This window comes from Lemur catta, chromosome 6, assembly GCF_020740605.2.
Source record: "Lemur catta isolate mLemCat1 chromosome 6, mLemCat1.pri, whole genome shotgun sequence".
Taxonomy (NCBI): Eukaryota; Metazoa; Chordata; class Mammalia; order Primates; family Lemuridae; genus Lemur; species Lemur catta.
Window position 1 is genome coordinate 99,259,373 of NC_059133.1, and position 14,714 is coordinate 99,274,086.

General features: G+C 35.4%; 1 protein-coding gene across 7 annotated transcripts in view; it reads right to left on the reverse strand.

Annotated features, from left to right (window-relative positions):
- The window catches only part of ERC1 (ELKS/RAB6-interacting/CAST family member 1), a 486,124-nt gene that overhangs the window by 338,114 nt on the left and 133,296 nt on the right, over window positions 1–14,714 (reverse strand). For all 7 annotated transcript variants that reach the window (XM_045554665.1, XM_045554663.1, XM_045554660.1 and 4 more), the window contains one exon: window positions 12,972–13,139. In XM_045554665.1, coding sequence (XP_045410621.1) covers window positions 12,972–13,139 — 168 coding nt within the window. The remainder of the gene's footprint in view (window positions 1–12,971; window positions 13,140–14,714) is intronic.

The window sequence follows — 14,714 nt, forward strand, 5'->3', positions numbered from 1 at the left end:
TAAATGAAAGAAGCCAGGCACAAAGGCTGCATATTGTATGATTATACTTATACAAAATTTCCAGTATAGGCAAATCAGAACAGACAACAAGGAGGATAGCAGTTGCCAGAGGATGAGGGGTTGTGACTGCTGTCATATGGGTTCCTTTCTGCAGTGATGAAAATGTTCTGAAACTGCACAGTGGTGATGGCTGCACAACAACGTAAATATACTAAAAACCACTGAATCATACAGTTTAAAATGGTAAATTTTATGACATGTGAATTCTATCTCAGTTGAAATATTAATAATAATCCCTCCAATTAACCCCTTAGTGCTAGTTTAAAGCAATATCCATCAGTGAAGTGTGAAACCACTGTAAGCCTAAGATGTATCCTGCTTTATTTCCCAAATAACACAATTTAGCCAAGTTTATCTGTTCTTAATGGACTTAAAAATTCTTCTCCATTCTGTGTATCATCTACATACATATTCAGTATGATTATCTTCTAAAAGGCAATCTTGTAGAAGGCAGACTCAATCTTCTTTGTTAGATAGCAAATATATAAGAGTTTTTAATCTAGACAGTTGTGCTTCTCACCTAGAATCTCCCAAATAAACAAATAGCATTAATTCACCTTCTCCTATTAGTCCTCTTCCTTTCCACACACTTTACTCCTCTGTACTTTTTTCCTATCAATTATTTTTATATCCTGCGGTAATTCCTGAATTGGGTAAAACAACTTTAAATTGTTTAGAATTCTTTCTGGTTTGGAGTGGCTTCTTTTGGAAACAATGGATGATGGTAGAAACCCTAAAATTAATAGATTAAAACACTGAATAGGCCAGGCGCGGTGGCTCACGCCTGTAATCCTAGCACTCTGGGAGGCCAAGGCGGGTGGATCGCTCAAGGTCAGGAGTTCGAGACCAGCCTGAGCAAGAGCGAGACCCCTTCTCTACTAAAAATAGAAACAAATTAGCTGGCCAACTAAAAATATATATATGGAAAAATTAGCCGGGCATAGTGGTGCATGCCTGTAGTCCCAGCTACTCAGGAGGCTGAGGTAAGAGGATCGCTTAAGCCCAGGAGTTTGAGGTTGCTGTGAGCTCGGCTGACGCCATGGCACTCACTCTAGCCCGGGCAACAGAGCAAGACTCTGTCTCAAAGAAAAAAACACTGAGTAGTTTTCAGTCTACATAATTCCGAAAAAAAAAAAAAAAAAAAAAAAAACACTGTGTAAAACATGGAAACAAGAAAAAAATCCTCTTCCCTTCTGCCCAGTAAGGCTGTAATATCATAAGATTACAGAAAAGGGAATAAGAACTTTATCACCATATCACATAAAAAATCTCACCTCTTTATTTTTAATCACTTATCCAAAATTTTCTTTCAACAATAAATATTTTCCAAAAATGGTCACAACAATCTCCCATTTCACATGCTCTTCTGCAGTATGACTTTTCCCTCTCCCACGAAGAGGTGGAGTCCATTCGTGACCTCTTCCCCCAAATCATGGCAGGTCCTGTGACTGCCATTATCAACAGCACACAGCAGAAGTGACCCTCTGCTACTTCCAAGCCACTTCTAAGAGCCTTAACTGGTCAAGCAGCTTCTGCTTCTAACATCTCTGACTCTGGAAGCCGGCTTCCACATTAGAAGTGTGGCTATTCTCCCATGCTGTGAGGAGCCCAGGGCATTTGCTGAAGCTGGGGCAAAGGACACTACATAGACAGAGGCCAACAAACACCAAGGTAGAATATCTCCAGGTGAATAAGCCATCTTGGTAGCAGATCATCCAATCTCAGGCATCTCCAGGTAACATCATGCAAATTAGGAACAAACTACTAAAGTGAGACCTTCCTGGATTCCTGACTCAAAAGAGAGCAAAATAAAATGGTTGTTTATGCCACTAAGTTTTAGGAATAGTTATTATGCAGCAACAGAGTTTGATCTACTTATCATAAAACAATGCTATTTTTATTGCTGTTGTAATCACTTATATCCAAAGCTTACTGTTTCTAGATTACTAGGATGCAGGGACAAGGGGTGTTTTGTTTTATTTTTCTATTTTTGGAGATGAGTGTACTGGAAGTAGAAAGGATGGTGCTAAGAAACATAATTAAAAGATTTACAACAAGGTAAAATAATATCCTCCCTTTTTTAGGGAATAATTCTTCAATCGTTATAAAGTGTCATTTATATAAGATCAGCATCATTTAAAACCAGTAACCCAATGACATATTGGAAGTTAAGTCAGACTTTGCAAGTTAAACTTTTTCCCTCCTTAAGGTTCACTTTTTTGAAAAGGGAGGGGGCGTTGTAAGAAGCAAAGTAAATTCACATTCTCTTTGGCTACCAGTAAAAAGATCATCATCAATCAGACTTTATTTACTATGCATTTTTTAGTAAAATGGTATTGCAATAATTTGACTATACATAATCTTCATCCTCAAAAAACTTTAAAGTGAGTTCTATTAAACAATTATAAGTATTAATGAAAGAGACAGAAAAAATTCTAACAGCTAAGTAAACTATGTTTCAGACTAAAAATTCAAGTAGGGCCTGACATGGTGTTCTTTTAACTTAGCTTGGTCAATAGCTGGGTTAAGACTTAAAAATAACAACATTTAGAAAATATAGGAATTAACACTTTACTAAAAATAAAATGGCACAACTTTAAAAATAAGATATTTTCTCAGAATATATTAGTAAATATTGTCTTCAAGGAAAAAAAACCTATTCTTTCCATTTTATGATATGGAAAAAAAGCAAAGTAACTAGCAACTAACCGCCTTACCCAAGACTCCACAGGAAACAAAGAGAATATACAAAGAACCTATTCTTTCTGACTTCCTACCCGAAACAAAATAACAAAAGAGACTTAACAAACCAACCTAGGATAAAATACCCTTTCTAATTCTATATATCAATCAGCTTTCGGCTGCTGTTAAATCTAAAACTCTAAACCTCAAAACCCATGAAACTGGAGATGCAAAGCACGGTAAAATAAACAGAAGTTACAGAAGCATGGAAGGGGATGTTGATAGCATCTGTGTAAGCAAATTAAACTCCAAGCTACATTATCATTTATAATCAATCAAGCAAGAAGTTGTACAATTTTAACACAGATTTTGAATGCAGCTCAGATTCAAATGCCCAATTACATTTTCCAGGTCAGTGATTTATTATAAAGGTAAGAAATTTACTGTGACACAAAACTACTTTAAACCATAGGGGAGAACTCTGGGAAGGAGGATCCCAGTACTAATCCCATTGTACAGCACGGTCGGCCATCTGCTATTGTCTCATTTCATTCTCTGGGCACAGGGTTACCCCAGTGTATACAAATACATACACTACCTAGAAAGTTAGAAGGCTATGGGTGGGCAGTGGTGGCGCAGATGGAGCCAAAGACAGTCCAGAGTATGTGACTCACAACCCAGCCCATACCATAGCTGCCACTGTGCTCAGAAAAAAATAATTTTAAGAAAGCATACCTAGATGGATGCCAGAGTAACATATTGCTTCTCAGTATTCTTCCCTAAATAATAGTTAAATATTACTTAAATATATAAGTATTTATGAAAGAAATAGTTAGCAAATGCAGATACCAAAGAACAAGGAAAGGATGAAAACAGTTATTGTATCTTTCTTTCCTAAGGACTAAGCATCTGAATCAAGAAGCAAAATAGATCTGAGCAAGAGCAAGACCCCATCTTTGCCAAAAATAGAAACGCATAGCAGGGCACAGTGGTGTGCACCTGTAGTCCCAGTTACTCAGAAGGCTGAGGCAGGAGGATTGCTTGAGCCCAGGGGTTTGAGGTTGCTGTGAGCTATGATGACACCACTGCACTCTACCCAGGGCGACAAAGCAAGACCCTGTCTCCAAAAAACAAAAAGCAGGAGCAGCAGCAAAGTAGGTTAACTGTTGTACAGAATTAAGGCATCTCTCCAGGAATACCTACCCTGAAAATCTTCAGGGACAGAGGGAAAAAAATTGTATTTGTTTCTTAAATAAACTAGGACAATAAAGATGACAATACATAAGAATTGGGTAAAACTTTCCCAGAGATCAGGTAATTTCAGAGTTCCTCATAAGAAAGAAAAGGCATTCTCGGGCAGAGTTCTACTAGCAATTTTTAAGAGTGTACATTACAAAATGATTGAAAAACAGAAGTGAAATTCCAGGGCAAGACACACTGGAAAAGAACATGCTCCTCATTTTTATTCACACTGCTCTCAGCTTAGATGCCTCCTTCCTCATCTGCCTAGCAAACTTTAATTCATCGTTCGAGACTCAGCTTCTAAGACTTCCTTAGACTCCTTTCACACAAGGCCAAATCTAAAACTCCTTCCTTTTCCCCACTGTACACCACTGATACCATAACTTCTTTAACTTCCACAATTCTGGGACTCTTGAAAGCAGAAACTATAGCCATTTGTCTTTGCACTTAGCAAAGTGCCCAACATATGGTGGAAGGTACTATGCTGAATAACGACAATTTAGAAAGACTGGGGAGACTGGGAAACCCACAAGAACATAATTTTGACTATGCAACTATAAAGGAACTTAGTTGGGGGAAAAAAGGAGAAAAGGCAAAGGCTATCCCAGTGCATACAAACATATACATCGCTTAGAAAGCTAGAAAAATATGTGTGGTGGTCCTGAAAAAGCCAAAAACAGTTGAGCATATCACATAGTTCAATATCCTGGCATCATTATTAGAAGGAACTTTACAAGGTGGTCTTAGATTTTTAAGACAGATTTATAAGGGTTTCATTGAGGAACAGAGATGAAAGACAGATAGAAACATGGATTTATAAAAATGTTAGACCTGCAAACAAAGTGAGTTTATAAAAAGAAATTCTACGGACAACAAAAAAAGCTTTTAGTATTGTTTTAATAAATATATCAACCCAACCATCTCTCTTACAATTAGATCCAAAATTCTAACTGGAAAAGCAAAATATGGAAGAAAAATGAGTTTAGACACATAGCAGCCATCAGAAAAAATAACCAGGGCAAATAACAACGAGAGGAATAAAAATATTTTCACCTAAGAAAATAAGATTTGGAGGCTGCCAAATAGTAAGCTCCAAATATCTAAAAAGCTATTATGCAGAAGAAAGATTAGACTTCTTCAACATGGCTCCAAAATAATCTTAATCAGCAAACTCTAAGGAGTCAGATTCTGGTTTATGAAAAGAGGATCAAAACTGTCCAAAACTGATACAGGAGACTGGGAGAAAATTAATTCATTCAGCATAATTGGACATATTTGACCATTAGCTGAGTCAATCTAGTTGCCAAAAACTTTATTTTAAAAAATTAAGGAAATGGATGACTGGTCTTTATAAAATGAGACTACATCTGTACTAGGCACTGCTTCAAAACGTACAAATGAAGGTCTAGGGAAAGGTGGTTCTACTTTTAGGATTATACTGTAGAAAAATTATTTTTCAATGAACATAGACAGATATGTAGAGTAGTTTTTTCTAACCATTTTTATTATGAATATCCAAACAAAAGGAAAAATATAAAGTATACAATAAATACCCATGTCCCAACCACACAAATTTAACAAAAGTTAAATCTGCCTTGATTTTTAAGTACATTATGTAATATTTGATCCATACATACTAAAATCTGTACGTTATAACAATTAAATATGCAATCCTATGACCCAGCTTAGGAATGAGAACATTACCTAAACTACTTAAGGTACCTGTATATACCTCTTTACCCCATCTTTCTGACTTCCCTACCTCCAGAGGAAATGACTTTCCTGAATTCTTATCCTATTTCCTTGTCTTAAAAAAGAAATGTTCCATTTTATAAATCTAACACAATTTATTTTTATTTTTATTTTTTTTTTTGAGACAGAATCTCGCTGTGTTGCCCGGGCTAGAGTGAGTGCCGTGGCATCAGCCTAGCTCACAGCAACCTCAAACTCCTGGGCTCAAGCAATCCTCCTCCCTCAGCCTCCCAAGTAGCTGGGACTACAGGCATGCGCCACCATACCCGGCTAATTTTTTCTGTATATATATTTTAGTTGGCCAGATAATTTCTTTCTATTTTTAGTAGAGACGGGGTCTCGCTCTTGCTGAGGCTGGTCTCCAACTCCTGACTTCGAGCAATCCACCCGCCTCGGCCTCCCAGAGTGCTAGGATTACAGGCGTGAGCCACCGCGCCCGGCCTAACACAATTTACTTATCCATTCTTCTGTCAGTGAACATTTGCACAGTGTTTCCACAGTTTGGGGGGTTTTTGTTTACTTGTTTGTTTTGTTTTTTAATACAAACAAGGTTACTATGAGCTAGACATCTCCTAAAGTTTTTCTAATATATACATCTATCTATCTATACATGCATAGATCTGTCTCTACATTTCTCTATGTCGGAGTGAAAATGATACATCAGAGGGTATACTTTAATAAGATAAGTGCTTTCCAAAGAGTTGTACCAATGTGAATACAAACAGCACTGTGTGAGAAATTCAGTTGCCATATTTACTAGCACTTGGTATTATCAGACTTTTAAATTTTTGTCAATATAGTATAATATAGTAGTAACATGATATCTTAATATGGCTTTATTTTACATTCCCCTGGTCACAGTGAGGATAAACATAGTGGGCAAAGTTTACAGTACATAAATTTCTCATATTTATTTGCCATGTGTATTTCCTCTTATTTTATGTGTTTTATGAAAACATACATATGTTGTATTAAGTATGAAAATATGCATCCTGACTTAAGGTAGGATATGCATAAACACCAAAATCAAGTATTTCTCTCTGGAATAGAACAGAAGGGAATACTATCAAGGAAAGATATGCAAGGAACTTCAACTATATTTGAAATTTATACTTAAGTTGAGTAATTACACTTATGTTACTCTCTATGCTTTTTTGTATCTGAGATAACTAAGTTTTAAAATATAAAAAGATAATACAAACACATGGTCAACAAACAAAGACTTGGGAAATATAGTACCCATGACCCTTCTTAAAAAACTATTCCAAGAAATTTTTGGACAATCACAAATTAAATAAAAGTTTAAACCTTGGGAATAGTTAAGCTGTGATTCTAAATGACTAGTGATGAGCATTAAGTCCCCTGAAATGCAGAAATAAAGGCTAAGTAATATGAATCATAATTACAGAAAAGAATCTTTTTCCCCTTTAAAAACCAACACAATGTAAAACCGAAAAGTACTATAGATTCAACAAAGCTTACCAACAAAAGTCAAGAAGGAGAAGGGGCAACATAAATGAACTATTTTTCATAGAAAGTAGTCAGTAAGTATGGCTTCATTTTTAAATTTGTTAAATCAAGACAAAAAAATTAAATATACTATTTAAAGTAATAGAGAGATAATCACAGGAGAACTAGGTATAAATTACGAACTTTCCCACTCCATGTAACTATCATAACCAAGGTTACTAATGATCTTTACTTTATTAAATCTGATGATCAATTCTCATTTTACTTAACTCATCAACAATATTTGACAAAGCTGATTTATTCCCTCTTCTTTGAAACACTTTCTTCACTTGACTTCTGAAATATCACACCCTATCAAAATAGTAACAAAATTATTTTTTGGAAGAGGGGAATTTGACAATATGATACTAAAGTTCACTTGAAAATATAAACAAGTGGACAGTCAGAAATTCTTCCAAAAAGAAAATTATTAGAACAGAAAATCCTACTAATTATTAAATATAGTAATAATAATTGAAACAGTTTGGTACTGACAAAGAAATATAGGCAGATAAATGGAATAGAATCTAGAAACAGGTCCAAGTTTATATGATAATTCATTGTGGCATTTCAAGTCAGAAGAGAAAGATAGATTATTTATTAAATATTACAGCTGAATCATTACAGCAATATGCAAATTTTATAAACCAATTTTTAGGTGTAAAGAAAAAAGAAACTTTAAAAGTACCAGAAGAAAGCAAGTGTTAATTATTTAATAATCTTGGCATGTACAAGGACTTTCTAAGCATGACCTAAAATTGACAAGATTTCAAGAAAAGGACTATTAAATGTGGCACCTAAATCCCAAAACAAATACCATAAATGAAGTAAAAAAAATGACAAATAAGAAAATATATTTATAAATCATGAGAGGAAAGAGACCAATTTATCTAATAGAGAAAGAATTCCTATAAATACACACACACAAAAACACTTAATAGAAAAATGTGGAAATGAAACGAATATGTGGCTCTCAAAACAAAAACCTACGAAAAGTTTATTTAAACTCAACTTTAAATAAAAACTAAGCAAGAAAATGAAATTTTTTTTTTTTTTTTTTTTGAGACAGAGTGTCGCTTTGTTGCCCAGGCTAGAGTGAGTGCCGTGGCGTCAGCCTAGCTCACAGCAACCTCAAACTCCTGGGCTTAAGCGATCCTACTGCCTCAGCCTCCCGAGTAGCTGGGACTACGGGCATGAGCCACCATGCCCGGCTAATTTTTTCTATATATATTTTAGTTGGATAGATAATTTCTTTCTATTTTTAGTAGAGATGGGGTCTCGCTCTTGCTCAGGCTGGTCTCGAACTTCTGACCTCGAGCGATCCACCCGCCTCAGCCTCCCAGAGTGCTAGGATTAGAGGTGTGAGCCACCACGCCCGGCCGAAAATGAATATTTTACCCTTATGAACATAGATGTAAAAATCCTCAACAAAATACTAGCAAACTGAATTCAACAACACATCAAAAGGGTAATTCACTCAGGGACGCAAGGATGGTTTAACATATGCCAATCAATAAACATAATTCACCACATTTATGAAGCAAAAACAAAAACCACATGATCATCTCAATAGATGTAGAAAAAGCATTCGATAAAATCCAGCATCTTTTCTTGATAAAAACCATCAACAAACTAGGCATAGAAGGAACATACCTCATAATTATTAATATAAAAGCCACACATGACAAACCCACAGCCAACATCACAGTTGAATGGGGAAAAGTTGAAGGCATCCCCTTAAGAATTGGAAGGAGACAAAGGTACCCACCGCCAGCACTTCTATTCAGCACAGCTCTGGAAGTCCAAGCCAGAGCAATTAGGCAAGAGAAAGAGACAGAGAGTATCCAAATCAGGAAAGAGGAGGTAAAACTATCCCTGTTCACTGACCATATGCTCCTGTATCTAGAAAACCCTGAAGACTCCACCACAAGACTCCCAGAACTGATGAATAAATTCAGCAAAGTCTCAGGTTACAAAATCACTGTACACAAATCAGTAGCCAACATGCTATTATGCCTAGTAAGAAGTAAATACATGAGAAGCAAAATAGGAGAAAAAGACAGAATAATCAAGTGTATCAGAAATTAAAAAATAGTTTGGAATTATGAAGTCTATTATTTATATGTCATCATATTAAAAAAATCACACATACACACACACACAAAACTCAACCCACTTTCATGGCTGCCAAAAAGATATGTGTGATAAAATTTAACATCCATAACAGTATCCATCTTTGATTAAAACTCATTTTATTGGCTGGGCACAGTGGCTCACGCCTGTAATCCCAGCACTCTGGGAGGCCAAGGCGGGTGGATCGTTTGAGCTCAGGAGTTTGAGACCAGCCTGAGCAAGAGTGAGACTTCGTCTCTACTAAAAATAGAAAAAAATTATATGGACCACTAAAAATATATACAGAAAAAATTAGCCGGGCATGGTGGCACATGCCTGTAGTCCCAGCTACTTGGGAGGCTGAAGCGGGGGATTGTTTGAGTCCAGGAGTCTGAGGTTGCTGTGAGCTAGGCTGACACCACGGCACTCTAGCCCGGGCAAAAAAGCGAAACTCTGTCTCAAAAAAAAAAAAAAAAAACAAACTCATTTTATTTAGATGGATATTTTCTTAACATATCTATCAGTTCTAACCCAAAAGCAAGCATCATACTTTGGTGGGAGAAAACTGAAAGCATTCTCCTTCAGATCAGGTATGAGACAAAGATGTCTATTATCACCCATATCATTTAGTATGGTTTCAGATGCACTGGTAGAAAAGAGAAAAAAATGAGGTACATACATTAAAATTGAAGACTTTAAAATAATTATTGCTTGAAAATATCACTGCATATTTATTTGGAAAAGCCAAAGAAATCAACTAAAAAATCAACCCAAACATTAAGAGAATTCAGTATGGTGAGTAAACACAAAACTAATATACAGAAATCACAAGTTTTCATATACATAAAAAACAAGCAGTCAGAAGATATAATAAAAAATATAACACTGTTTATAACAGAAAACCTAGGAATAAACGTAATAAATGTACAATATCTATATGAAGAAAATATTAAAACACTTCAGAGGAGCACAAAACTTGAATTCACAGACACCCATACCACATTTTTGTCGATGCTCCCTGAATTAATAAGTTCTACTAATTTTATGCAATTCCAATAAAAAACACAACAGAAAGAATTAAAGGCAGAGGATGACAAAAGCTGAGTCTGAATTTCAAATGCAAAAACAGGCAAGAAAAAATAGCTAGAATATTCTGAAAAAGAAAAGTACCATGTAAAGAATTAGCTATTAACATATATCACAAAACCACAAAAATTAAAATAGTGGAACTGAATACAAAGACAGATCAATAGAAGAGAAGAGACATTCTAAAAGAGAACTTTTGAAGTATGTCACAAAATCCAGTAGCCTTAAAACATTCACTTTATAAATATAAAAAAAGGTCTGATTACCAGACACAGACCACACACACAAAGACACAGAGTGAAGGGCCAAACAGAGCTGGGCATGGTGGCACGTGCCTGTAGTCCCAGCTACTCTAGAGGCAAAGGCAGGAGGATCCCTTGAGCCCAGGAATTTGAGGCCAGCCAGAGCAACATAGTGAGACCCTCCCTACCCAAAAAAAAAAGCCAAACAGGAAAAAATATTTGAAACTCACATCAGACTAAAAGAGTTCATTTTTCAATTGGGAAAGAACTACAAATCAATTTTTTTAAAAGGAAAGAACTCAAAATAAAAATGGGTAAAGCATATGAACAGATAACTTACAGAAAAGAAAACACACGGGACTTTAAACATATAAGAATATGTTCAGCCTTACTTATAAAAGAACAGCAACTACACTGACAGATCGTTTTCTCACCTATCAGACTGGCAAAAAGTCAGAAAGTTTATTATCAAACACACTCATAGACAAGTACGTGGGAGGAACAGCACTTTCATCCACTGATAGTGGAAACAAAAGTTGGTTACAACCTCTCTAAGGCTACTTGGCTACCCAAATTATAAATGCATATCCTTTCACCCAGAAATTCTACTTCTAGGAAATTATCCTAGAAATATACTTACATATGTATAAACTAAATATGTACAACATTTTTACTACAGCATTATTTTATGTAAAAGTAGAAATTTTGAGCAAACTAAATGTCCATCAGTAGAGACTTTGCTAAATAAATTATTATCCATCTATACAATGCCATTAGTAATAACAATGTGTAAGCCCTTGAAAATAGTTCCAAAATATATTAACTGAAGGGAAAGAAGTAGTAAAGAATGCTAAGATTTGTGTTGAAACACATGCACACACACACATTTTTGCTTGTATATGTATTCTGCATGTGTCTGGAAGAATACAAGAAAAGAGGTAAACATAAAAAAGAGAATACGTATTTCCTTGTATATATCATATGTAGACTATTTCTGGAAGAATATATAAGAAACAGGCAAACAAAAGTGAGCAGTAGAGGGAAGAATGAGGATATACATATTTTTAAAAATTTAAAACACCCACCAACAAGATACAGGCAACCAACTTTTAGAGTGATGAAATTTTTATGATTACTTACTGAAAGCAAATAAAAGCCAAACTAACATAAACTACAAATATAGGACATGATACTCTGTATATAACAGTAATAATAAAAACCTGCTAAATTTGAAGTATAACAGAGATTTTTTATTTGTTTTTATTTCAGCCTATTATGGGGGTACAAATGTTTAGGTTACATATATTGCCTTTACCCCACCTGAGTCAGAGTTTCAAGCGTGCCCATCCCCCAGATGGTGCACACCACACCCATCAGGTGTGTCTATACCCATCGCCTCCTCCCCCTCCCACCTGCCCAACACCCGATGAATGTTATTACTATATGTGCATTTAAGAGTTGATCGGTTAATACCATTTTGATGATGAGTACATATGGTGCTTGTTTTTCCATTCTTGTGATACTTCACTTAGTAGAATGGGCTCCAGCTCTACCCAGGATAATATAAGAGGTGCTAGATCACCATTGTTTTTTGTGGCTAAGTAGAACCTCATGACAGAGATTTTTATTCCTTGGCTATTATTAGATGTTAAAAATAAAATGGGACCATGTCAATTATTTCTACCCTATTATTTCAAAAGAGATGAACAATAAATACAGCATCTCTTATAACTGTTATCTCAAGGCCATTCCTTACTTTCACTAAAAAAAGGGGGGGCAATTATCAGTACTTTTTTTATTTATTCCAGAGTTAGCCTCTTTCCAATGTTTAAGGTACAAGAGAAAAATAAATTTTCCTTTCCTTGACACATGTACATTATACGTTCATTATAGTAGCATATTTCTCAATTCAAAATTATCACCTTATTTATCACATAAATGGAACTGCACCATCCCAAGTCCACATAGTATACTCATTCATTACAATTCCAATAAAAGACAGCAGAGGCAAAAGAATACCAGTTCAAACACATTGGCAATTTATGAGGCACTTTTCAGAGACAGCATGAAAAAGCACTACTGAAAGATACTAACAGTGTTTACTCAAAATTTTAAAAACTAAATATGCAGAACAGTTTTAACAATCTACCTACTGGCAACAATAACTAAATGCAAAAATACAAACTGAGGAATGAGAAACTTTGACAGCATCTGGGCATAGCTTACTGGTAGGAATGAGGACATATGTGAGAAGAGGCCTCAGAACGCAGAACACCTGCACCTTACCTTCTTCTGAAGAACATTAACCTTCCGCTCCTTCACATCCAGCATGTCCTTGAGGTCATGTATCTCTCCCGCTTGTGTCCCCTTCTCCTCAGCCATATCTTGAATTTGTTTTGTCTTTTTATTCAGCATGGTTTCCTTCTCTTCCAAACGCAAACGGAGAGCATCCACCTAAGAACATAAGATTTTAAAAGTGATTAATTACGTTCCTTACAAATAGATGTGTATTGAAGAGGTTATAAAGAGTTTTGTTATTTCTACTAAAGTAGTATAATCTACAACTATTTTTCTCAAAATTTATGTGCATCAGGATCACTGGGAGGGTTAAAGGAGATTGCCAGGCCCCATCACCAGTTTCTGATTCAGCAGGGTTGGGGAATCAAAATTAGTATTTCTAACAAGTTCTCAAATGAAGTTACATTGCTTTAGAAAATCTAAAATTAGGAGGACGAAAAAACAAAACCAAAAGCATCACCAAGCACAACATAACATTTGTTGTATCAGATAATACAATCTACCCATAGGCTGTGATGCTCTTAAGACAAACAACCCATAATGCACTTAGATATTCACACAAGGCAAAAGCAAAGGGCTACTGTTAGCCACCAAGACTAGCCAGCTAAAATCTGGTATCCAGTTACTTTTATCCCTGAAGTTGAGGAGCTTTTGTTAGATATAACTTTAAAAAAAAAAAAAACAAAAACAAGAAATTTAAGGATATTTATTTTAAAATCCATTCACCATAAATTTCATTAAGCTCTTGGCACCCCACAGATATTCACACAACATTTTTTGTTTTTTGCTTTTCTACCAAGGACTAATAATTCATCAAATCATTAAACATATAATTAAATAATAGCAAAACAGGAAGGTAGATTTCTTTCACCTAAGACAGTGCTCTTCAACAAGAATATAAGTCATATTTGCAAGCCACATATGGAACTTTTAATTACCACATTAAAAAGTAAAAAAGAAACAGATAAAGTTAATTTAAATAACATTTTTTCAAACAATAGAGATGGGGATCTCACAAAGTCACCCAAGCTAGAGTACAATGGTGAAGTCACAGCTCACTGCAACCTTGAACTCCAGGGCTCGAGCAATCCTCCTGCCTCAACCTCCCAAGTAGCTGGGACTACAGGTGTACACCACTATTCCTGGCTATTTTTTCTCATTTTTTATAAAGATGGGGGTCTCACTATGTTGTCCAGGCTAGTCTCGAACTCCTGGCTTCAAGCAATCCTCCCACCTTGACTTCCCAATGTGCTGGAATTATAGGTGTAAGCCACTGCGCCCAGCCTTAAATAACATTTTAATCTAATGTATCTGCAATATTGTCATTTCAAGCATATAATACATATTAAAAAATATTAATGAGCTATGTTACATTCACATTTTTCATACTCAGTCTTCAAAGTCCAATGTATATTTCACACCTCAATTTGGGCTAGCCACATTTCAAGGGCTTAATAGTCACATATGACTGGTGGCTGCCACACTGGACAGTGTAAATCTAAGAAATAAACTGTGTTTTTCTATAAAACATCTCTCATCTTTAACTTATCCTATATTATTTTTCCTATATGACTGTGGATTAATCCACACAGAAAAAAAGATAATATGAGTAATGTTTCATATTTAGAGTACATCAAAGCCCTCAGGAAGATCTAATACAGGTTGAGCATCCCAAAGCCAAAAATCTGAAACCCAAAATGCTCCAAAATCCAAAACTTTTTGAACATTGAC